Source organism: Hirundo rustica, chromosome 7 (genome assembly GCF_015227805.2).
Source record: "Hirundo rustica isolate bHirRus1 chromosome 7, bHirRus1.pri.v3, whole genome shotgun sequence".
In the NCBI taxonomy this organism is placed as follows: Eukaryota; Metazoa; Chordata; class Aves; order Passeriformes; family Hirundinidae; genus Hirundo; species Hirundo rustica.
Genome location: NC_053456.1, coordinates 4,086,642 through 4,111,611, shown reverse-complemented (window position 1 = coordinate 4,111,611; position 24,970 = coordinate 4,086,642). Strand labels below are relative to the sequence as shown.

The 24,970-nt window shown below is 39.6% G+C and overlaps 1 protein-coding gene across 1 annotated transcript in view; it reads left to right on the top strand.

The window, feature by feature from the left end:
* The window catches only part of KYNU (kynureninase), a 54,800-nt gene extending 42,495 nt beyond the window's left edge, over window positions 1–12,305 (top strand). The window contains exons 10-13 of the mRNA XM_040069868.2: window positions 5,325–5,377; window positions 6,848–6,933; window positions 10,609–10,839; window positions 12,066–12,305. Of these exons, the coding sequence (XP_039925802.1) occupies window positions 5,325–5,377; window positions 6,848–6,933; window positions 10,609–10,839; window positions 12,066–12,218 (523 nt within the window). The 3' untranslated portion in view covers window positions 12,219–12,305. The remainder of the gene's footprint in view (window positions 1–5,324; window positions 5,378–6,847; window positions 6,934–10,608; window positions 10,840–12,065) is intronic.
* Window positions 12,306–24,970: the final 12,665 nt, after the last annotated feature.

Genomic DNA, 24,970 nt, shown 5'->3' with positions numbered 1-24,970 from the left:
GAGCCGGTTTTTCTGTTTTCTTAGTTGGTGTGTGTATGTGTCACTCTATTTGTTCTGAATTTTGGCATTGAATCCAAAGAAACACAATCGTGCTCATGTGCTTGCAATAAAATTAATGCCATAGAAATTAAATTAAAACATATAAAAATTGCAATTAGAAAGCTGCAATAAAATTAATGCAGAGTAGAATGCAAAGAGCTGAGCCCAGCTGTTGAGCCTGGGGCCCAGGTCTGTGCACAGAGGTTGTGGAGAGCTGTTTGGATCTGGGTGAGAGCAAGGTAGCTTTGAGGAGGTGAGACATCTGCTTCTGTGAGCCTGGTTTCTGGCACTGACCTTTGAGTGCAGCAGCATTAGGAGATGCTCCTGCTGGGGACCTGAGTCCTGGGTAGTTTTTCTCCATGTATTGCATTACATATAGCCCAGGAAGCTGGAAGAATGCACCTCAAAACATGGAATTAAACTTCCAGTTGAGCTGGAAATTCAGATATGGATGTAAGGCATGTTCAGAAATGGTATTTTGGATTTGAAGAGCTGATTGTGTCATTTGTTGCTTTGTTTTTTTTTTTTGGTGATGATGGTCAAACATGGTCAGATATGGATTGTTCCCACTTCCAGGCTGGCTCCACCCTCCAGGCTTTTTGTGTCCTTTTGTAGTTTAATTTCCAAGACCTCTTGGGTGTTTTTGTCACACATTTCCTTTCCAAACAGTGATATTTAAGTCACAATTAACCCCTTTCCTCTAAACTTGTGCCACACTGCACTTGTGCCTGTTGCTGGCCCATCTTGGGTCTTTAGGGTGTCTTGAGACATGGATGTGCCCCTCAACCAGCCAGTTATGCCATGGACATATAGGACTGCCAGAAACTGAAATTAAGGATTGTTTTTGGCCCTTTCATTCTTTTCCCTGCACGAGGCTGCCTTTGCAGACATGGCATAAGATCTGCCTGGCTCTGTGTAATGAACTTTGGGAGCAGTGACAAGTCTCATTAACTCCTCACAGCTGATTCTTTCTCATGGCTGGAACAGCAGCATGAAAAAAAAAATCAAACAAATCTTTGCCAACACCTGGATGCTTTTGCAAAATTAAAGCAATATGTGAATGAAGAGCTTAGCTGCCACCCAGCAGCTCCTTTGTGGACACAGCCTGGCCTCAAACTGCCCATTTATGATTTGACTTAATCCATCCTTTCATAAACATAACATGCTTTACTGGTATATGCTCCTAATATAATCTAAATAATGACTGTGAAATTTCCAGCTCGCTTTGTGACCTGATAAGGGAGAGGAGACAAACTGCTCCTTGCCCAGGGAAGCTAGAAGATGTAAAATCAAGAATTATAAATTTCACACTGTATTCCTGTAGCTTTTCAACTTGCCTTCCTCTGGATGTGAAGTGATTATCTCACACAATATAATGACAGGATACTTCCAACACATTGCCCCAGACTGTAAAATCTGGGCCACATTAATGGTATTTCCCTGTTTTTTGTATCACTACTCAAGAGTTTCTGTCTCTTTTTCTTGCTGAGAAGGGAAATGAGACCCGTGTTGCTCCAGGCTGTAAATTATAAATGAGTAGCATGATCATCTGTAATGCCGAAGCAAAGGTCAAAGGAATTATTTTTTTCTTTTTGTATTTCTTCTGTGCTCTTTAACTGGATCTTCTTTGATGTTTACACTGCGCCTACATCATGATCATTATATCCCGCACTCCCGCATCATTAACGCAGCTACAAACGAGATGACTCCAGTTATGGACAACCAGTGCTTCAGCCTAATGCAGACAGATATGAAAGAGGAAAATGAGCTAAATAAAAATACTTATTGAGGGGAATTGTTCCCTGGTGTAAATGTTCTTAAAGAGAGCATGACTAAATAAGAGGATACCGTTCCTTTCTGCAGTCATTTTCCAGCCCAGCAAACATTTGTTCACTGATTTGCAAAACAAGAGAACAGTTTGGAGTTAAAAACCAAAAAGGAAATCGAAAACCTTTCAGCGATATTTAATTACATTCTTACTTATTTCACAAAACCGAGCAAATAATGGTTTGCTGTAAATTTTATGTGGCACATGTAAAAATTCTCTGCAAAAACTGGAAGTGGAAGAATTCCCTGGGAAAATCTCAGTGCTATCAAACTGTGAGGGCATAGACAAGGTTGGATGGGTCCTTCAGCAACCTGGTCCAGTGGAAGGTGTCCCTGCCCATGGCAGGGCTTGAAAAGAGATGCTTTTCAAGGTGCCTTCCAACCCAAACCATTCTGTGATGCAATGGTTTTGTTTGAGGCACAGAACGGAACTATCTATTGTAAAAGTGAGCTTCCAACAGAATTGGTCTTGTAGGAACTTGCTCACCTTGCAGAAAAAGACACAGCTTGTTTGGCACTAATTTACTCTCATTTTGGGCATGATTCTTCAATGGATTTCAAATATGCTTTTGCTCCAGGATGGAGAGATGTTCTGTGTGGAGGTGTTCCAGGAGCATCTCTGCTGAGCAGCCTTGGCAGGCTGCTGGGGATACCTGGGACTGGCAGCAGGATGCTGCAACCAAATCCTGTCCATCACTGAGATAAAAATTTTGGTTAGTGATGTGTTAAAATGAGGGCTCAGTTTGGATAAATTTGCATTTTTTTAATTTATAGTGGACCATTTGCTAGATTGGACCTTTATCTCCTTAGACACTGATTTTTAACACACTTCCCACAATGGGTTTTATCTGCCATGGGAAGCATTTAACTTGACAGTCCCATTGCAAACATGTTTAAGGTGTTTTTAATCATAAGCATATCATTTTCAGAGTCTTCCACATTTTGTATTTTGCCAAAAGTTATGGGTTGAAATTCAGAATCTATTTAGATCTTGGTGCCTTTGTTTTTGAGGCAGGCGCAGTTGAAATGGCGACTGCAGTTCAAAATGCTCACTTTGCATGCAGAGTAACAACTCTTTAATAAGAATTTTTACTGCAGTAAGTTAATGTGCAGTTTTATTGCCTATTATTTTTAGTGAGCATTTATAAAGCGTTATGTTTGGGGTTTAACACCTTAGCTCTCTCCCATCACAACAGGTTGAAATTTGGCATAGTGGCGGCAACCTTCATTTCAAAATTTTCACAGAAAATTGCAAACAGCAAATCGCTATAATTTGTGAAGATTTTGTTAATTTCCACGCTTTGAAGCCTGTCAGCTTAAATGTCAAATAACGTGACATCCATATGGACCAATAGATCAATGAGAGTGTAGGACCAGAGCTGCCTCAAAGTGCACATCCTGCAGTGACACCTCTGAAATTCTAGAACAGCCAAAAGAGAAAAAAATAAAAAAAAGAGGAAAAGCAAATTGTCAGATTATGGTAGGAAAGGGCAAGACAGCTAAAAATGTTTTTTAAAAAAAAAGAAAAAAATCCCTCATTCTGTCATTTCGGAAAAGTTTTGAAATTTCACTTTCCAAGTTGCCTCCGCGGTGCTGCAGCTGAGGTCTGGGTTGAAGCCAACTTCAGAATTAGCGAGTTTTGAGCATTCAAAGTGCAACCAGAGAGCTTCTCATCAGCCCTGCTCTGGGTAATGGTCTGGTGGATCTGTAGATTGTCTTTGCTTCCTGGGTGTGGTCCAAGTGGAGCCACAGTATTGTTTTCTCCTTCTCACAGACGGTTAGTCCAGATGTTTTATTTCCCATGGATTTCTTTTCTGCTTAACATTTTTGAAATTGACAGAATGTGTGTGCCATTGATACCAGCAGATTGTTGCAGGAACATAGAATATTCAGGGTTTGCAGTGCAGTGTTGTCTATATATGATAGAGTTTCTATAAAATAACTGAAATATATTTTATGATTCAAAGCATCAGTAACAGAGTCACTTGAGCAGAGGCTCCGTTGTACTTTATTTGGGGTGTATTCATTTTGGAGGTGTAATAGCTCATTTGAAATGGATGTATATTGCACTATTAATTTTCATGGGTCTCAGAATAATAAAAACATCGTGCTGCAATAAAGAAAAAAACATGCCCTTTCTGTAGGCCCTCTGTTTAGATGCAGCACACAGAAGTAAACATAAAACCTGTGTTGTTACACAGAAACGCAAACTACCTTATTTTACACTCTGCAGTATTCATATAACAAGTTTCTACCTCAAATGTGGTCTTAATTCTGCAGAGCTCAGCTCTTTTAGGAAAACTACAAAATGCTCCCCTTTAGGGAGGGGCCATGACTTTCTTTTCCCTGTTTGCTTCCAGGAAGGTTGATCTACTGTGACGTTTACGTATAGGTTTTTTCATCATTGCAGGTTTTGCCAGGCTTCACTCCTAAAATTTTGCTATCTGGCATAGGGAAAACTGAGCAAAGCCTTGGCAGAAATGGTGTCCAGTACATCCAGTCCTGGAGAGCTGAAAAATTCAGGAAGGAGGCTGTGATGGTGGCTTCTTGATATTGTAAAAACATTGAGAGGGGGAAATCTCAAGTAGGACTGGCATTAATACTGACTGGTATCACTCTGTGCTAAGAAGTGGAGAACCCAGGGGAGGTGGGGAAAAATTCCCTGAATTTGCAATATTGGTTTTATCTGCAGTGCCCAGGCAGTGGGTGATCCAGTGCATCCAGCTGCTTTAGAAAACTCTTTATAGCAACGTCCTCCAACATATTTTCTATTAAATGTGAGTTATTAATGCAGTGTCATTTTAATGTCCAAGCTCAGACATATTTTTTAAATAATTGTATGGGCTTTTTTTTTCAGGAGATGATGTTAAAAAAAAAAAAAGGAATATTATATTAATTTTTTTTTTTTTTAAGAAAGTTTTTTGAAGAATAAGTTTAGTTTAGGAAAACAATCTCACAGTAAGGATGAAGCAATGTCCACACAATCCTCTTTTCAAGGTCTTGTCTGGTTGTTGTTCACCAAAAAGTCCTTTTCTTGGTGAAACTAAATCAGATTTTATAACTCCTTTTAGCTTTCAGTATTCATTAAACGAACTTTAAGAGCAGGGGAAGAATAGTTTGAATTTAATGTCTTGGAACAGAATGGTGGAAATATTTCTGTACTATTTTTTTGTTTTGTGAAGTGAATTCAGAGAAAATGGATATTGTTAAAATCAATAGTTAATTGAAAGATGTGGTGTGTTTTATCATTTGCAGTAAAAGAGAAAATCTCAAATGGTAATGTTAAGTTTTTAACGTTAACTCTTTATAGAATTTATTGCATTTTTATGTCATTGCTAGAAATAAAATGTATTATTAGAAATGTATATATTGCTTAATCTTATATCATTCTTAATACTCAAACCTAAAATAAAACATATTAGGATTTCTATTTATTTATTTTCTCTAAAAAATTTTAGGCTAATCGGTTGGTGGGGTCATGACTACAAAACACGATTCCTCATGGAAAACAGTATGTACTCTCAATTGTATTTGATTTATTTATATATAACCAGCTTCACTTTCGTAGCAGTTTGAGGAGAAAGGAGAGAACTCTGCATTTCCTCATTTATGTTAGAGGAGTCAGGCTAAACTCATCCTAAATATGTGAGGCAGTGGAGTTAACAAAATAAATGTTGGAATGAATTTGTGTATGGGCATAAGGGTTTGACTATCTGCTCCTAGACATTTTGCTGAAATACCTTCGAAATGCAGATATAGAATATGGATGAAACTTTCAAAGTATCTCAGTGAATTAAATTCCTAAGTCTCTGAGGAATGAGGATCTGCTATCAGTCACTGGGGTAACAGCTTTCTTCAGGATTAGTTCCACTGAGTTAATGAGAAATTATACAAATAAAGGTAAGGCAACCTGACATAAGTCGTGGAATCCCACTAATGTTTCAGCATCTCCAGATTTCCTGCACTAGGGAGGGACGGGCTGTGAGGCAAACCTGCTCTGAAATAATGAAGTGCTCATGATCCCAACACAAAATGAGAACTCCTGTCCAAATCTGACAGCTAGACTGTTCAGCTCCAGTTTGAACTATGGCAGAGAGAATATCCTGAGGGATCAGGATGAGAAAGGAGCTTTTTGGTTTGATTTGTTGTTCTGCTTTTAATATATTTTTAATTTTCTGTGGCAGCGCCTGTTGATGTGGCTTTGGCTGGAGAGCACCTCTCTAATAGCCTCAGTCTGCTCTTTGTTTTCAGACCAAATGCAGGAGAGTGGCGCTGGGGAAAGCCAGCAGGAGACACAAACTGCCTTGAAATCCTGCTAGAAGAAGGAAAATGTTGTTTATTCATTTCCATGAGCAGTTTACAAGGGAGAAGTTGGGCATTACAAAATTAGCCAGTCTGCTGTGCGTGAAAAGCATTTCCTTCGCCGCATCCTCCCGCTCCGGTGCTGGAGCATGAAATATGAACGGCGACACCGAACTTACAGCGAGGCTTTTGTAGATTTATTAAGTAGATTCTGTGAAATTTCACAGCCCAAAGTCTAGGGAACCCCTCTCCGTGGCCTGAAGCTACACTTAGCTGCATATGCAGCCTCCCCTGTGTCTCGTCAGCTCAATGAAGTTAAGGAACGTGATTCCTTGCTCCGCGCGAGCGTGCCTCTGCTGACTTGGAATTTCTCTGCCTCGTGCCAGCCTTAAAAGAGATTCAAGTGTAAAGGTGGTTTTAACACACACCATTTAAACAAATTAATTGCAGTTTTCTGGTTCCCATGAAGCTGCTAATGAGGTCTTCTGCTGGATAAAATTGGGCTTCTCTCAAAGTTGAAAGTATTAGTTGGGAATAGATTACTATTTCCTTTTAATGACCTATTCCTACGGGCTGCATTAGGGAAATATTTTACTGCGTGAGGACAGACTTCAAGATAAGGTCCAATCCATTAAAATGAAGAAATCAAAAACACTAATATAAGTTATTCATTTTCCAGAATTACAACTAAGTGAAGGAATTAATGGATTCCGGTTATCAAATCCTCCAATTTTATTGGTCTGTGCCCTGCATGCCAGTTTAGAGGTAAGTAATTGCTTTACTTTGAGCCTGAATTTTAGGGTATAAAAATGTTTAATGAATGTTACGTGTACTATTGCTGCCTCCCTTAAAGAAAACTGTGAAATATTTGAAAATTGAAAGGGAAAAGTAATGGAAAGCAAACAAAATAACCCCGCAGCCCTGAGATACCAAGTCCTTTAATGAATATACTCATCTCCCCATATCTCTCACAAACTCTGCTGGAGGACCCCTAGTTGGACCTAGAGTATTCGAGGCTTGCACCTCCAAACCTGAACTCTAGCAATGTGTTTGTCCCCACTTTTAGGAGCTCAGTACAAACAGCATCTTTATCCCGTAGAAATATTCAGGGCTCAAAATCATAGCATAATTAAATTTGGAAGAGATGTCTGAGATCACCAAGTCCAACAGTGACTGATCTCAGTGCTACTCGTGGGAAGGATTACATTCAGCATCTTCCTACAAAGGAATCATGTAAAAGTTTCATTCAGAGCTGCTGTTTCATATATTCCACCAGCAAAGCGGACTTACATCCTTTATGAAAGATGATTAGGTGTCCTGGGTGTCCTGAATGTCCTGGATCAACAGATCCCCCGGCTCAGGGAACCTGTTCTGCCTTTGGTTACAAACGGAAGAGGCAGAATCTGTCTGCAAATGTTTCCTAAAAGGGGAATTCATGAGTCTGGCACAACTCCAAAGTGTCTTTTCTTTTGTAGAATCATTCATTTTCTGGTGGTCAAAGGAGCAGAGTCCCATCTCTGACCTACCTCCGTGTGAATCACTGACACTGTGTCTGTGGGAAAGGGCACTCCTGCCATACAGAGCCAATTCTTCCTCTGAGGGTGTGATCCATGTGCTGAAAGCCTCTGATCCTCTTTGGAGAGCACAGCCCATCCCTGTTGGAGGACATGGAGCTTTTCCCCAAACTCACATGTTTCATATCAAGATGTTCCAGCATTTCTCTTAAGGATGGCTCCCCCCTGAAATCAGGACTCCCACTCTCTGTGGCTCAAAAAGAGGGTGTTACTCAAATTTACCTGCTATATTCAATATATTTCACTGTAAAATCATCCTTGAGATGGTTTTCAAGGCAGCCTTGAGTAACAAGGTTTTACCACCAGCAGAAATGGCAGAAATTTATTTCTGGTTAGCATTCCATTATTTCTAGCAGAATGGCTGAGCTTTTGCTGGAACAAAGAGCAGTGTCCACATCCCTCTTCTGTATTTACTGAAAAAAAAGCAGCATCTTAAGCAAACAAAGTCAGAAAATTGCCAGTTATGATCTCTCCATCTTACATGCAACGCTGAAAGACTGCAAAGGGCACAGCCGTGCTTCTTGTTCCGCCTGACAATTTATTTTTTTAGCCCTTGAACATCCAATATATTGTTTTAAACTTTATGTGACCTTCGAGATAAGCTGAAAGCTATTCTGCCATGACCCAGATTGTCAGTGCTCGGGTTTGTGTGGGCTGGTGTCATTTAGCCCGCTGCAGGGAGCCTGGAACAATGAGGGCTGAGCAGTTTCCATCGCCTCCCCTTTCCCTGCCCACATTACCTTTTGGCACAGCCAGGATTTCCCCGTGCTAATTGCTCTAATACAGTGGGAAACAAAATAGTTTTCATGTCTGGCAAGAGATGGCTAGTGAAATTGCATGCCACCTTCACTGGGACACATTAAGCAGAAGGCAGTGTTTCCAATGGAAACAATGAAAGCTGCAAGTGTTAATGGATGTTATTCCTCAATAATGCTTAAAGTGACTGTTATGGCACTAGCTGCTGCCTTTTATGGAAAAAAGGGGAGCGCTCTACAGACACATTTTAAAGACCTTTTTCAAAAAATTTCACCCAGGGGACCAAGTATTCCTTGCACAAAGCCTGTGGAAGCAGATTTTTACATGCGGCCTGAGGAGATCCATCCCTCACACTCCTGCAAATCCTGGAGGAGTAGGAGGCAGGTCTCTGTTTTCCCTCCAGTAATGCACTGAACAGTCCTGCATCTGCTCTGCCTGCCTGGGTGGAGAGAGAAGCACCTCTAGATTTTTGTTGACCCGTGCAACTGCTGACTGCTGGTGGCTCTGGTCCCTGTCACATTTATTCCCTTGCAAAGTCTGTCTTAGGGCATCCGCATTCTGTTTCACAAACCCACATGCAGGGGTTCTTGGTTTTCTGCAGCATCTGGTGGCTGCGATAGCATCAAAGAGTGAGACTTGGGATGTTCTACACAACAATGATTTCCAGACGCTGCTGGAAACCAGATTTTGTTGTATTTCGAGAAGGATTTCCTAGGTACCTCTCTTCACACTTTTCCAAGTTATGATAGATGTAATCTTAAAATTGTCACTTCTCTAGTGTGGAACAGTGATTTCTTGAGAGAGAAGATCATGGATTTCCATCCAGGGCACTGCCTTGCCTCTGATTTGCAGCTGCAGTCAGTGGAGATAGAACTGTGCACAAGCACTGATGTGCCAGGATGTGATCTGAAGTGGCTGTTGGGCATTTTGCATGTCTGGATCTTGTCATTTTCCCCTGCAGCTAATTCCATGGGAAGAAGGAAAGGGAGGGTTTGAGGAAGGCAGGGGTAAATTGTTTCTGGGGTTGCATTTTCATCATTTCCTGTAATGGAAATGATGAGCAAAAGTAGAGCAAAAGTAGAAGCTGTCTCACCTTCTGCTCCCAAATTCCTCTACCGCATTGATCACGTTTTTGTGGCCAAACAGCACTTCCATTTTCAAGTGGTCATTTTTGCACGTCTCGTGATATTTTGAGCATCTGAAACCAGTTCTTGTGGCTGTGCAAGCGCACAGAGTTTTTGAAAAATAATTCAGTGAGTGTTTGTTGTTTTTTTCCTTCATGTGGACTAGAGACAACGAGACTGTACAGGACTTAAAGCTATAAAGTCAATGTTAGTACACATTTTCTGCTTTCACAGACAAGAATTTCTACACCACTCATGACATTTCAGTTTTGGTCCTTGGACTTCGTTAGTAGACTAATTTAATTGGGAAAAGGCCCCCGAGATCATTGTGCCCAACCATTAAACCAGCACTGCCAGGCCCAACACTAAACCAGGTCCTCCAGTGCCATACCTACGTGGTTTTGAACCCTTCCAGGGACATTCCTGCCATGGACAGCTTGTTCCAATGCTTCACCACCCTTTTAGTTAAGAAATTATTCCTATTATCCAAGCCAAGCCTCTCCTGGTGCCGCTTGAGGCTGTTCCCTCTTTTCCTAGTTTTTCCTGTGAGAGGAGACCAAACCTCTCCTGGCTGCACCCCACTCTCGGGGAGTTGTAGAGTGTGAGGAAGTGTGTACTAAAGGTTCATAAAAAGGATAACTTCCATGTGATTTTGAATTTCATGCAGCACTGTTGCACCTATAGAGGATTTATGGATCCTCTTTAGACTTGCAGAGGAATGCTCTCTTAGCAAACTGGCTTTGTGTGCAAGTTATTTCTGCAGACACCGATGTGTATAAAACTTTTAAACAGTAGGCGCAAATATCTGTCATTATTGAAAGCACAGCATTATCTGTGTTTTCCAAAGCCCAATACTGCCATGTTTATGTAAAATGCTTCTCTGGTATTACTACTTGATTCCAGTGATAATGCATAGAGAAATCTTTATTTCCTTTTCATTTCCCACAGCAGCGCATTCTCACTCTAATGATTTCAAATCATCACAGGTTTTTAGGCAGACTACGATGAAAGCGTTGAGGAGGAAATCCATCCTGCTCACTGGTTACCTGGAATACCTGATAAAGCATTACTACAGTGAGGATAAAACAAACCCAGAGAAGCCCTTTGTAAGAATAATCACACCGTCTCAGATTGAGGAGAGAGGATGCCAACTCAGTCTGTCATTTTCCCTTCCAATCAAATCTGTGTTTAAAGAGCTGGAGAAGAGAGGAGTAGCTGTAAGTAAATCAAACTTTATCTTCTTAACAAGTAACAAACTATTAATTTTCTTTTATTCAAATGCAGTCTCATATAAGGCAAAAACCCACTAGGACTGATGACGATTCCTTACAGTTTCAATTTTCACTTGTGCAAGCAATCAAATACATAGAGTTATTTTATAAAGTATTTGTTAGACTCTGTATTGCCCTTTCACTGTTGACTTATTTCCAGTAGTTCTGGAGTCACTGCTGAGGTTAGAGCTGTATCATGGGTGCACCAGGATGGAAGGCACAGCTACAGATCTGCATGACAAGGAACCCTGAACCTACATCTGTCCCCTTCTTGATCCACAAATGGCCAAAAGTTTTGTGAGGCATCGAGATGGAGCAGTGCAAAAGTTGCCATTTCCTTAGAGACGTGTTTTAGCACTCAGAAAAGAAAGCCAGTGAGCAGCACTTCCTTGTAATGGCACAGTTACCATCAAGCACCGCTCCAGAAGTATAAAAGTGAAATTTAGGGCCATAGATTGCGTGATTTAGACATGCTGGGGGGTGAGACTGATAGCATAATGCCATATAAATGAGATATCAGTTTGATTTCTGCTGGTGACTTGTCTCCCCAAAGGGCACCTCTTTTAGGTTACGTATGCTGCTGCTTCGGTGCTGCCAGGGAATTCCAGGAACTCCAGCTTTTAAGAGGCCACGGGGCCTCACGCTGTTGGCTTGTCTTTGCAATGCAGTGATATTTTTCAAATATAAGAGATTATTATATCCAGGAAAATGTTCAAAATCAAAGTGAGGGGAAGAAAAATACTGCAATGCCTGTGCCATTACTTGTACTTTTAGAACAAGACATTCACATACTGGAATGGATTTTTTTTTGTGCCTTTTTTTTTTTTTTTTTTTTTTTTGGGTCATCTCCGTGCCTCTTCAACTCTGGGTTGCTGTAGGCACTAGGGTGAATTTTGGGGCTGCATAGCTGGTTTGAAACCCTCAATGGCACTGCTAAAGTCCTGCCCATTCTGAGCTTTGCATCATTTTTTTTAGGCAGAACTACTCTTACTAAATTCTTCACAATCATGCTCCTCACTGTAGCTCCTTGAGGATCCCGGAGGTTTTACCCACGCTTTCTTGTCAGTCCAGTCATTCTTCCTTAAAGACAAGTTGTGGCATTTAAAAATATAGCCTGACAGATAAACATGAAGTGACCTGAATTTACTGAATGTTCCCTCTCTGTTTTGCAGTGTGACATGCGAGAACCAAACGCTCTTCGCATTGCCCCAGTTCCTCTCTACAATTCTTTCCATGATGTGCACAGATTTATTGAAATCCTGGGATCTGCAATTACATCTTCAAAACAAACAGCAAATAATACTGTGCTATCTGGTTCTTATTGATGGCTCAGCTGTACCTTTTAATCTATTTCTGACTAAGATGCATTTATCCTGCTGAGTGATTCTTTGCTTCAAGTAGACCGAGCTATATCCCATGCAATTTGCAAAAAAATGACTGTGCTTGAATAGTTATTTACAACAGACATAGTTTTATTAAAGCTCATATTTCCACTCTTCTTTGACTTTGACTTTGTGAATTAGTATGCTTTGTATATTTTAATGGGGCTCTTCTTAAACATTTTATGTAGTTTTATTACATTAGCTTTGAGAAGCATGGAAGAATTGCTATCAACTAGAACAGGGATGAAAAAAGAAATCCCTTCTTTATTATAAAAATTATGCATAATAAAACGTGGAAAATAGACAAATCACCAACTGTTAAAAGATACAGCCCAATTTACATTTTTAATTTACTAATTCTATTTAAAGTACATGGTATGCTCGAAAAGTAAAAGTTGAACAATTAGTTGTTTTAAAACTCCTGACTGCTGCACACCGAGTTTTTCAAAGGGCCCAACATTTTGAAATTCTGGTTTAATGAATGGTTTAATTGAAGGATGAATTTACATTGCAGATAACTTCTTTGCTGTGATACAGTTGGCCAAAGCAAAACATTTTATCTTTCTAGGTAGTCCTGTTGGAGAGGAGGAGCTGGAGAAAGCTGAGAAGAGTTGTAGACCCATGTAAAGCAGCGTGAAGGGTTGTACGAGCACTCCCTGCAGCTTTAGTGAGGCTTAGCTCGGATTAGGCAAAATGAACCCTGAGCTCTTTAAGCAGCAGCAAAATATCTCATTGTTAACTCACCGTGTGGCCCGAATTTTTACAGAGATTTGCACCAGGCAGGCAAGAGCAACGTGAAAAACTGCTTACATTTCAGCAACTCTTTATCCAAAGTTGTTTTAAGGCAGAAATAACACCTTGGCATAATTGGCAATTAGGCCCTAAAGTCTGTAGCTATTCACGCGGCGTTTTCTGAGAATCAGCTGAAACTTCCTCTCTGATGATGTTCAATGTGTCTCATTTTTGGTATGAAACGCTTAGAAAATTACATCCAGTAGTGCTTTGAATATGTGAAGGGAGCCTATAATAAAACCAGGACAAACTGATGGGATAGAACAAGGGGGGATGGTTTTAAACCCAAAGAGGGTGGATTTGGGTTAGATGTAAGAAAGCAGGATTTTTTTACAGTGAAAACACTGAAACACTGGAACAGAGAGGTGGTGGATGCATCCCTGCAAACATCCAAGGCCAGGCTGGATGGGGCTTTGAGCAACCTGCTCTGGCTGTCCCTGCCAGGGGACAGGGGGAGCTTTGAAAGGTCCATTCCAACCCAAACTACTCTGATTCTGCTTTTTATTCTGCTTAAAGGGTGAGGAAGGATTTTCAGGGGAGTGAGGTCTTCTCTAGTTTTGCTTACAGTTAATTTTCCTGGTTGAAACTTTCACACCCTCAGAGCACCTCCTGCTGCACAAGGAAACCCAAGGGTCTCCACGGCACCTCCCTGTTCTCCAAAATTCTCCAAAAATGAGTAGTGTTAAAATCCTTGCTGCAGCAATGCCTGTTTTATTGGTTGTAGTATTCAGGGGAAGGCTGGAAGAACTGCAGTGTTTGTTAGTGTACTTAGCGCTTGTGAAGAGAAAGAAGAGCTTCTTTAACCAGAATATTGTTAGGAAGAATAGCACAGGAGCTTTAATCTGTTGGAAAGCTCTGTCTCACTCAAGGGGTTTTGATTACACTGTCTCATCTCTCCTCGGTTCAGCTGAGACTGGATGGCTGTGTTGCAGGCCAGGTATCCATATTTTTGTGGGTTTATTTTTATCCTTGCACCTGCAACTCAGCTACTTCGTCTGTCAAGTGACGCGATCTTACAAAGGGACCGTTCTCCGTAAGGTGACAGCTGATGCAAAAAGCCCTGAATATAAAAATGTGCAGGTCCACAGTGATGAAAAGGGGTTTAGCTCAGTGTCAGTGCCTTTGCAGCACTCGTGTGCCAGTGCCAGCAGCCTACCATGTCTTCCCTATAAAGTTAAGCAAGGCTTGATATGAATTCAGATATGGCTGTAGATCATATTATAAAATACCTTATTCTGATATTAACTCAAACCCCAGAGGAGTAAGAATCCCCAAATCTCTTTCTAAATAGCAACTAGACATCAGGTTTGGACAAGATGTCTCACAGTTATGGGGAGATAAAAAAGGATTTTTGAGAAGTTTGAGATCTGCTTTTAATTTACCCACTGCAAAAATAATTGTTTGTGTCTCTGTTTGATGAAAGTGAACCATGAAGTAGGTAAATTCCTAAATATATTCTGTTCAGGTTTCAAAGACTAACAGAATAATAATAAATATTTTATAATATTATGTCTTTTAGCATCATTTTGGGCTACAGGTATGAATATTGACTTTATAAATATGTATTTGTCTTCCATTTGATGGATTTTACTGAATTCAGTGCATCAAAACTCACTTATTTAAACTGTTTTGAGTTACTCTCTCTTTTATACCTGTGACTTGTGATGATAAAACTGAAAAGCTCCTTGCAGTCATAGGCATAGACATATATAAATTCAGAAAATTATTTCCAAAAAGTGAGGGGACCCTATATTGCAGCTTAAACATTCTACTGAAACAAAATTGCAGCACAAGCACCAGTTTCACATGGTCTTTCCCTACTTGAAGTAAAAGTTCTGCAAAATGAATAATACTGGAAGTTAACATTAGGTGTCAGTATTTTACATATTATTTAGCAAAAGAATATCAAGGGAAAGAGCTTCTGAAAAAAAAAAATTAAAGTCTGCTTTTTTCAAATGCTTTAAGTTATCGCAGTTAGAGCAATATCAGGAATAATTATGTGTGAAATAATTAGTTGTATATACCCTGAATGCTTCTTGCTATTTACATCTCTGATTTAAAATTCAATGCCAAGTACCACAGCTTTCTAATCGTGATAACATTTCCTCCTTGGATTGTCTGACGAAATTACATTTTTCAAATTGAACTGCAGGACATGAGGATCTGTAGATGACAGAAAATTGATACCCAGGTAGAGTGAGAAAATGCCTACAAAATGAAGGCAAATGTGAGTGTGCAAATCCCTAGTTGCATGTGATCTTTTTGAGCACAACAAAATTTAAGAATGCACAGAACTCTTGAGCTCGCTGCAATGGTTGAAAATATGAGGAAAAAATACCACAGGATCCATCTGTGCGTTTTTAACCCTGCTTTGCTACAGGAGCACCAAAGACAAGGCAAAATTTTCCTTCACAAGCAGCAAAGGATGCCATTGCCTTCCAAAAGAGCAATATACTCTCTGAGTGAAGAAAAAGGCAGGGCATAGTAATTCTTTCATCTGAGCTCGTGGCATTACTGAGAATGGGAAGGATGTGGCTCATTTGAAGAGTTTAAACCCCAAAATATCTGACAACAACAGAACCCACCTCGATTTAATTTTACTGGCAAAATATTATGCATTGGTAGATTAAGCGAGAAAGATGCGAGAAAGGATGGAAGGTACTAAAACAAAGTAATTAACTTTTTAACCTGTGTTAGATATTCCCTGTACCAGACTGGGTACAGGAGGGGATTCCCTGTGAAGTTCCAGCCCCTGGAGTAAGGGTGGGCTTTGTCTGGGTTGACAAAGGTGAAAATAAACATTTTGGGCTAAATCCACAGAGGGGCCTGGCAGGATGGTTCGACATCAAAGCAGCCACATCAATATTTTATTTTAATACTTTTCCCTGGGTCACAGTACCGTTGAGGTTATAAAAAACCTCCAAGACTGTCGATTCCAGCCACCCACCCAGCACTGCCACGTTCACTGTTATGATGAAGACACGTCTGAGGTAGGTGTGTTATTTCCTATTCTCACCTATAAAACAGGTCAGAGGGAGCTGAGCTACCCAGAGACCCCCCAAAACCTCTGCAGGTTCCCATCTGAACCTCTGGGCACTCAAGCTGGTGCAAATGTATTTCTGGAAAGCTACTCACACTCCAAGACCAGCTGAGAGACAGTTTTGCATTGTAAGCTTAAACTTTTGTCAATATTTGTGAAATATATTTAGACGGCTTATTCAGAAATGAGTAAGTTATAGATCAGTAATTCATACTTTTTATATCCCAAGTTTTTATTACCTAAACTTACTCTTCTAAGCATCGTTTTATGTTTCTAGTTAAATATAAGTGAGAATTGATTGGGGTATTTCTCAATGGAATTCTATCTTTATTTCATCATAATTGCTTCATATTTGAATAATGACAGATGAACTACTTCATTCAATTGCAGTTTTAAGGCTTTGAAGTCACAATAGCAGCAAAGGATTTAAATCCTGAAACCATTATTATGGCAAAGAAGACATGAGGGAAAAGGAAAACTTATGGTAGTGTAATTTTCTAGACAGAAATTTCTTCAGCAATTGCACTTTTTTTCTTTTATTATTTTTTTCTCTGGACATTTTATTAATGTTAAAAGAACCCTGGAAGAAGAGATTGGAAATGCTGAATGAGAGTCCTGCTGTAAGTAAACTTCTGTAGTTATTTGGCTTTGGAGCTAGCTACAAACCTTTTAAAATTCTGGGCAGCTGCAATACTGTATTTCACCAATAAAGAGTTCATTAGATCTTTTTTCTCCCTGACATTTTACATCTAGTCCTGAGTACATGTTAATACTCCAAGGTATGAATTTCAAAGTTCCCTTTATCTTTGTGTACAGTTTTAAGCAATTAATCAAATGATAAAATATAGCTTTAAAATCAGAAACTAATTGTGAATTTAAATTATATGTTCAAAAAGTCGCTACGTTATAATTTGGGGGGGAAGGGGCCTCATCAACTGAACTTAACTCTGGTGTTCCTCTATTTATTTTATTTATTTATTTTTTTTAACCTTACATTTTATTGAAGAATTTTGAAGCTATCTTCAAATTGTCAAAACATGACTGAGTGGTCTATCCAGGATAGTTCTTTCTCCTCGGAGGCTACATCAAAGTGGCAGAGACATAGAAAAATCATTATTCAATATGTTCAAAATGATTCCCATGTGGGGCAAGATTTACACAGGCTTCTGAAATGTCCCATGTGGGGGCCAAAAGTACTGAGACCCCTTTGTCTCAAATAAAAGTGAGTGGCACTTGTACCCTCCCTGTACAAGGCATGAATATCAAGATATGCATGAAGTGTAGCGGGGTGGGGGTTGACACAAAATTTTGGCAGCGGGGGCCAAATCCAACCTCTTGAGTTCAACTTTGCAGCTTTGCTACTCCAAAGGCTTTCCTGAAGCCTCGGTTTTGGAAGCCTGGGTGGGGTGGCTGTTCTAAGGGTAATTGGGAGAGGACACCTGCAAAGTTCCCCATTGATACCTGAGCACAAGGCATTAAAAACTGGGAGTTTCTAAATGTCATTAATGAGTCTCAGCAGAAACATGCTTGTAATTTTTTTTTTTTTGTTGTTGTTTTTTTTTTTTTTTGTTTTGTTTTTTTGTGCCTATATTTTCTGTTTTATTTGCTGGGGTGTGTCAAGCAAGCAACACCCTGTTGCTTCTTAATGAGTGTGTTATTTTAATTTTTACCTGGGTGGTGAAAGGTGATACTCAGAAATATTCATTCTTCAGACAAGGCATGGGAGCAGTTTTAACATCTGAGCTGAAAGTTTGTGCAAAATGCTCGGATGTTGTTTTGTGTGATATCTAATTAAAGCCATGGTGGCCAGGAGGCAACAGATGCTGCCAAATTTTCCTTTCTTATGTGGAAAACACCTCACACCTGGGTAACTTGTGAATCTGTGGATCTTCCTTTTTAATGATGCTTCTGGACTTTTCTGTACTGCTCCTACTTAAAGAGAAAAAAACATGAAGGTCTCATTTAGAGGTTTTACTCACCTGCTTCTGAGTTCTCCTAATTGACCCCCTAAGTGTAGGGGTTTTTTTTTTATTATTTTTTAAACTGATGTGAAAATCCCACTTATGGAATCATGGAATCGTTTATGTTGGAAAAGATTTTGAGGTCACTGGGTCCAACCTTAGCCCTGATGCTGCCAATCCACTACTGAACTTTTTCCCTGATTTTTTGTTTGACTTCAAGTTTCAATATAGTACAGTACCAGATTAATCTAATGAATTTATAAAACTCATTATAACATTTAAGTTTCATTTGATTTTGAAAGAAGTTGGATTAGAAGAGATAAATTTATTCTACATTAATACAGCAGTGGAAAGTACACTGAATTTGGAGAAGTTGTTACTCTTAACTTTTCAAATTTAACTACTAAAGGAAAGTTTCTGCCTTGCTCTGTATCAGATATGGATGAAGGATAAAGATATGTGTCAATTTTGGATTATCCTAAATTCTGTGGAAGATGATGTAGCATATGACTGCTTGATTTTCATTAGTATTCTTATTTTATTCAAACTTTCTCTCTTTAACTGGATAATAAAGCTGAAGTGATAAAATACCAGAAGAAGTATGAATCACCAAGGTTCTACATTGAAGTCTGTTCTCCTGACATATTTCTGAATGAATATTGAAATGCTGCTCAACAAAAGTTCTTGAAATTGCTCCATCAGTAATCAGACCCAGACTCAACTTGAAAAAAATCCTTTTTATATTTAGTCATGGAAAGCATGCTCTTAGTTATAATGATGATCATTAAAACAAATGTCTTGGAAGGCTATTATTTTCAATTCAAAGTCTCTTCTAAAGCATATGAAAAACCTGATCATATATATAATATGTCTATCCTGAAAGAATATTAGAAAAAGCATACCAAATTAATATATATGATATACATGTACATCTATGTGTATGTGTGCACCTCTCCAGAGAATCAAGAGGTTTGGTTCTGTCTTTAATTTTTTTTTTCCACATTTATGGGAAGTGTAAGAAGTCATTTAATTTGATGAAATCAAACATTGGATGAAAACAAAGGCGTTAGCTCTGAAATAAGACATCAGCTTTGCTGGGCTGTAGATCCTTTGAACTTGGATGACATTGTCTCTGAGGACAAGATGTTTGATGAATTTTAGACTTTAAAGCCTTTGGTAGGAAAAATTAGTCCAGAATCTGTTCCTGTAGGATGGGGGAAAAAAAATAAAAAATCATTCTTCAAAAGATCAGGAAAAAAAATGATGTCACTTTCTATTTCCCTTAAGTACCTTTCCTTCAGATGCTTATATTGGAAAAAGCTCCACAGCCATGAATTTAGGGGCTTATGCTCCAAGTGATCAGGGCATTTATGTCCTCTCTGTACAGAATATTGAAGAGAAAAAAAATAATAAAAAAAACCTCTTAGAATTTAAGGATAAAGGGCTTTGTGGGTAAGATGGTCTTACAAAACATCACTGACTAATTTTAATCTATTAATTTAATATAATGAACATAATGATTTGTGTAAAATTACTTTACCCCTGTTATATGCCAAATCTGTCAGGAACAGCTGCTTTGTGTTCAATATATCATAATGACATATACTGTGGAGTTATAATATTTAAATTTCTTTTCATTAAGGCCCTATTTTAGATTTGCAAGCTTATGCACAAGGGGAGAGGGGCTGGTGCCTCCATCGACTGTCGCTGTTAAAGGTTATCAAAAAGAACTCTTGGCTCTGTGAAGAAATGAGTAATGAGTGCGAGTTGGTTTCGCAGACCCTGTTATGAGGGAAGAATAAACCAGGATTAAAAAGCCTCGTGGAGAGTATTTTTCCCAGCAGGCCTAAAGTTTAATTTTTTTTTTTTTTTTCTCAGAAGAATTAGGAGGGTCACGGTAACTGGAGCTTGAAATAAAGGTGAATTGATAACACAGGTGGGGAGGTGGACGGAAGGGTTTGTAATTAATTAAGCCTTTATAAAAACCCAGAGGCTGCAGCAGAGACTCCTTCTCTCACTCTTTCCTACATCCTAAATACTCCTAAAATTATTATCTAGCTCTAAATACCACTTTCTTTTGGAACTGCTGGCAATACACTTCATCCTGTCGCAGGGCATGCCTGGACTTGGGGAAATAATGGATCTGGATGAACATTTCTCACAGCTCAGAAGGTCCAGGTCTAGCTGAGAAGAAATCAGCATGGCAATAATTTTGCTAAACACCCCCCCCAGCACATCATGCAAGAGTGGAGGTGTCGTAAAACCTGGCTCCAGGCTCCTTCTGCTGTGGCCTGAAGGTGATTTTTCCATGAAAACCTACGGAGGTAACTGCAGCATTAGGCATGACAGTGCTGTGTACCTGCTTTAGCAGATTAAATAAATAAGAAGGAGACAAAAAAGCAACATTACAGGCATGGACCAGAGTAAAGAGGACAGCATGGCCTTGAGAAACAAGAGGAAAGGAAGTCTCTGACTTCAGAGACCACAAACTATAGAATTAAAGGGAACTGAAAAACTGGAACAAGCTCAAGAGCTATAGAATGAGGGCTATCAGTTTTCTATTTTCGTCTGCTTGGAACAAGCTGAAATTTGTTGTATTTCTACGGACATGTTGAAGTGCTCTGAGTAAGGACGTCCTTAATTTCTGTAGGTAGCTGCTGTGACTAAGAAGTGCAAACAGCCAAATATATCTAATACTCAGCCTGGTGACTACGAGTTGCACTGGAGATGCCCTTCATATTTTCATTTTTTTGTTTTCTTTTTTCCTTCCTCAGATCTGGATAGCCCCATTTACTAATGACCTGATTTCCTGACATCTCCCAGATCCTGTGAGAATGCAGCAATTACCTGGCAGAAGGAGGGAGCTGAGGAAAAGGGCAGGGGGGAAGAGCCATGCACACAAACTCGAAGTATCCATGCATTACATGAGCAAATAAAATCACAGGACGGGATTGGAATTGACATATGGAATTAATTAATCCAACTAACTGCTTCCAGTCTTTGAAAAACTGATTTATTTGATGTTTCCCAGTCCATTCCAAGCAGCACAGTCTCCCCTGTAACCTTCTGGACACAAGAGAGGACGTTCATCTGTCTGCAGAGGAGTTTGGCATGCTGCAACTGATTTTCCTTTGCATTTGTTGCCTTCTTTTATTCTGGCACCAGTGCCTGGACATTTCTGATGCACTCTGGGATGGCAGCATGGGTGAGAGCAGAGCTGCCACTCGGATAAAGCCTCTATTAGGAAGAGACAAGAAAAGGTTTCCGCAATTCTTATTTCCACTAGATTTGATGAGGACACATTGTTTTTTGTGAATAGCTTGCTTGGCTGCTTGCTTATATTTATTTATTTACTTACTTACTTACTGTGAATGGGGACTTTGATGCTGTAGAAATGAGACGGTTTTTCCTCAAAGGCTCAAGCGGAAGGAGAAAATATCTCAGAGCATCTTATCTTTCATCTCTGTTCATCCTCAGCATGGGATTTCACAGGATTTGGGACTTTCTCCGCTAGAAATTATTCACCAAGCAGCTGAAACTCTTTTAACAGAGGTAGAAACAACACAGGCTGGAGCATGACTTTTGTGCAAAGGACTGACAAATTCCTTCCAGACTCTTCCTTTGGCATGAAAACATTGACTGTTTTTGTAGCTCTGACTTGATCACGGGCTCATAGATCATTGTCTCCCAGAGTGCACAACTCTTTTCTTTTTAGGTTCTTTATTGTGTGATGTAAAACCACCTCTTTGGCAGTTTGGTATTGTAGTACTTTTAGCACTCCAGAAAATACATTTACACTGCATTTCAAGCTTGCATGTAACTAAATCCTGTCAAGGAAAGTCTTTACATAATGCATCAACATATGCTGGGGTTTTGCCTCTTTTTTTTAGTACAGTATGGCTATACAATGGATTGGAGTGGCTTTCTAAGTTATTAAATATAGCCCTAGGCAAGGCTGGCTTTTAAAAGAAATGACAAGATCTCTAAAAACACCTGGGTAAGAGAGAGAAAATTGCTAAAGTGGATTTTTATAGAACTTTCTTACCTGCTAGTTTTTGTTAACTTTAGTGTCACTTTTTTTTTTTTTTTTTTTTTCCCTCTTTAACAATGAAATATAGCAGTAACTAAGGTTTAAAAATAATGAGGTTAAACCAAAAAATATATGTTATTTTCTTAACTATGAGTATTCCTAAATCCAAACCCCATTTTAAGGCAAAATGAAGTCTATTAGGAAGTAAATGTTCAGAGAGTTCTGTCCTAAACTTCTCTGCTGCTTTCCACAGTGTATCTGTTGTCAAAGCCTCAGTGGCTCAGCTATTAAGTGATTTAATGTGGGATCATTTTTCTCCTGAAATGTGAATGTTCTGGGTTTTAGACCTCAAGTCACAGCGCATATGTTCCTTCCATAGAGCCAACATTAAAGTGCTGGAGAATCTCTAAAGATCGATTTCCTACCACCTGTGACCATTTTGTTAAAACGTCTCTTGCACTGTGGCAAGTAAAATGGATTGTTTGGGGGAAAAGTCATCTCCAGGTAAGATGGTAGCAGAATGTTTATAATGCACGTGTGGTTGAGGTGGTTGTGTATATTTCTGTATATTTACATTGACATTTGCGTTCAGGCTCCTATGTAATGAACATTTATAGCCCAAGCAGGTGAAATTAGAGGCTGCTGCTCACTCGAGCTGTGAGCTGTTGGAGCTGTTGCATGGCCACAAGCGTGGCCTTCTTGACACATCAGATGTGCTTCCAGGAAAAAAACAAAATTCTCCTTTTGAAATGTTCTAAAATGAAGAAAAATTACATTTCTCTGGTGAAAGATGTGGGGAAAACATCATTATTTATTAACTGTCCAAAGCCAGGTTGAATGGGTTTTGGAGCAATCTGGATTAGTGGACGGCGTCACTGCCCATGGCAAAAGGTTGGAACTGGATCATCTTTAAGGACGCTTCCAAACTAAACCATTCCATGATTCCATGATCATGACATAGCCTTTTAGTTTCCTAGGGATTTTGTCAATGAATTGCAAAGTTTTGGCACTTTAGCCATTTTTATTAATAAGAAAATTATTTTCTTCTGCAACGAGGCATTGGATACGCAATTGTCCTCCCAGGCCTGTGCCTGAGCACTGTCAGGTTTGCATTGTCTGTTATGGCTTGATTTAACCACTGAATTAGTTTTGCTACTGGGTGTCTGCTCTACAAGCCAGACACCAGGCTGCCTGCCAGTCATCTCAACTGGGAGTGAAGGCTGAATTAGGCAAAAATGACAAAAAAAGTCAAGATTTCTTTCCTCCTCAGGAGACTGCTGGTCCAGAATAGCTCTTTATACACCTGAAGAAAGGCATGATACCTCTCGAATTTATTATAATGGAGTTGGTGATATTTGCTGCGTGTTCAGCACCTCCAGTCAACAGTGATTTTTTTAAAACTGCTTTTTTAGCTTTAATTCTCCGAGGTATGAGATGAGGCAATCTGGATGTTCACCAGCTTGGTGACACATCTCATGGGCAATGACGCCATCAGCCACTGAAACGAGAAATCAGCGCCTCAGAAATGATGCTCCATCTTTAACTGGCACAGCAAACACAAGGGCCAACCTGTGCTGGCAATCTGCTGCAGGTAGTGTCTATGTCTATGCAGCTTCTGTTTCCTGCTCACTTTTACTTAGATTAAATAAGCCCTTAGATTTTGTTAAACTGGCTTTTTTTTTTTTTTTTTTTTTGCACATCTGAAGTATTTTCAGCCTTTCAGAGATCACACAGGAAGCTTGTGCTGCATAAGTTTGAGCTGTATGCAAAGCTGCCATCCTTTTATAGAATTTTGTCACTGCTGACATACTGTCAAATGGATGTGAAGGAGCTCAGACGCAGTCTGCAACTCGAGTGAAATGTTAGGTGTGCAGTGAAAGTTGTTTTCATGAAAAATGTCATGTCCCCAGTCATCTAGGGTTTGGACCAGGTGACACAGCCAACGTCTGCTGCAGCGTTTTACAAGTTTGATGATGGCTTTTCACATTTTAGAGGTTAAGTTCTGTTGCCCACACTGCTCACAAATATTTTGTGGCTGTAAAAATGCTTCCAATGATTTTATTTGAGGAATATCTTGAGATCCACACAGCTACAACAGATTTTTCAATTTAAAATTATTTCATATGACAAAATTAGTTGGCATATAGACTGCTTTTAAAAGAGTTAGTTAATTAGTGCTTCTGCAGGCTCTGACGAACTAGAAATGGTTAGTTTACAGAAAATTGCTGTATTGCTCCTTCACCTCCTCAAACCTGAGAGAAACCTCTCATCACAATTCATAGACGTCATTCACCTTTTTTATTTCAAAAGTCTAGCTTTAAAATACATCCCTGAAATGCAAGGCCTACAAAGAAATGATAGTTTGGAGCAGTGAAGACCAGCTGTTGTGCTGTTCAGCTCCCTCTCCTGCTCGTTGCTTGTGCTGCCTCTCGGCACACACAGGAGGCATTTGGAAACAAGGAGAGTTGGTTTGTGTGGCCTCTGGGATAACTGGATCTTTGGCCATGAAATGGTTCGTGTAGGAGTTACTAAGAAATGAATAGTAATAATAAAAGGCTCACTCTGTAGCCTAAGAGCTCTGCCATTCCTTCGGCAGGGCTGTGTCCCCCTGTTTTATTGCTGGACTTGGAGGGTTTCTTGAGTCCCTGAAGGTCTTGCTTCCCCACTGCTTCAGTGAGTGCACGATGGACTAGAGCTCCTCTCCACAGGGATTTTCTTGCATCTTTTCTTTTCTTGCTGCAATGGGAAATGACCTGCCTGCAAATCAGCCTTTTCCTTGCAGCCTTGTAAAACACATCACAATCCCTTCGTAGGTCTTCCCAAGCTCCAGCCCAGGAACAGCTCCCACCCCTTATTTCCTGTCTCCGTTAGG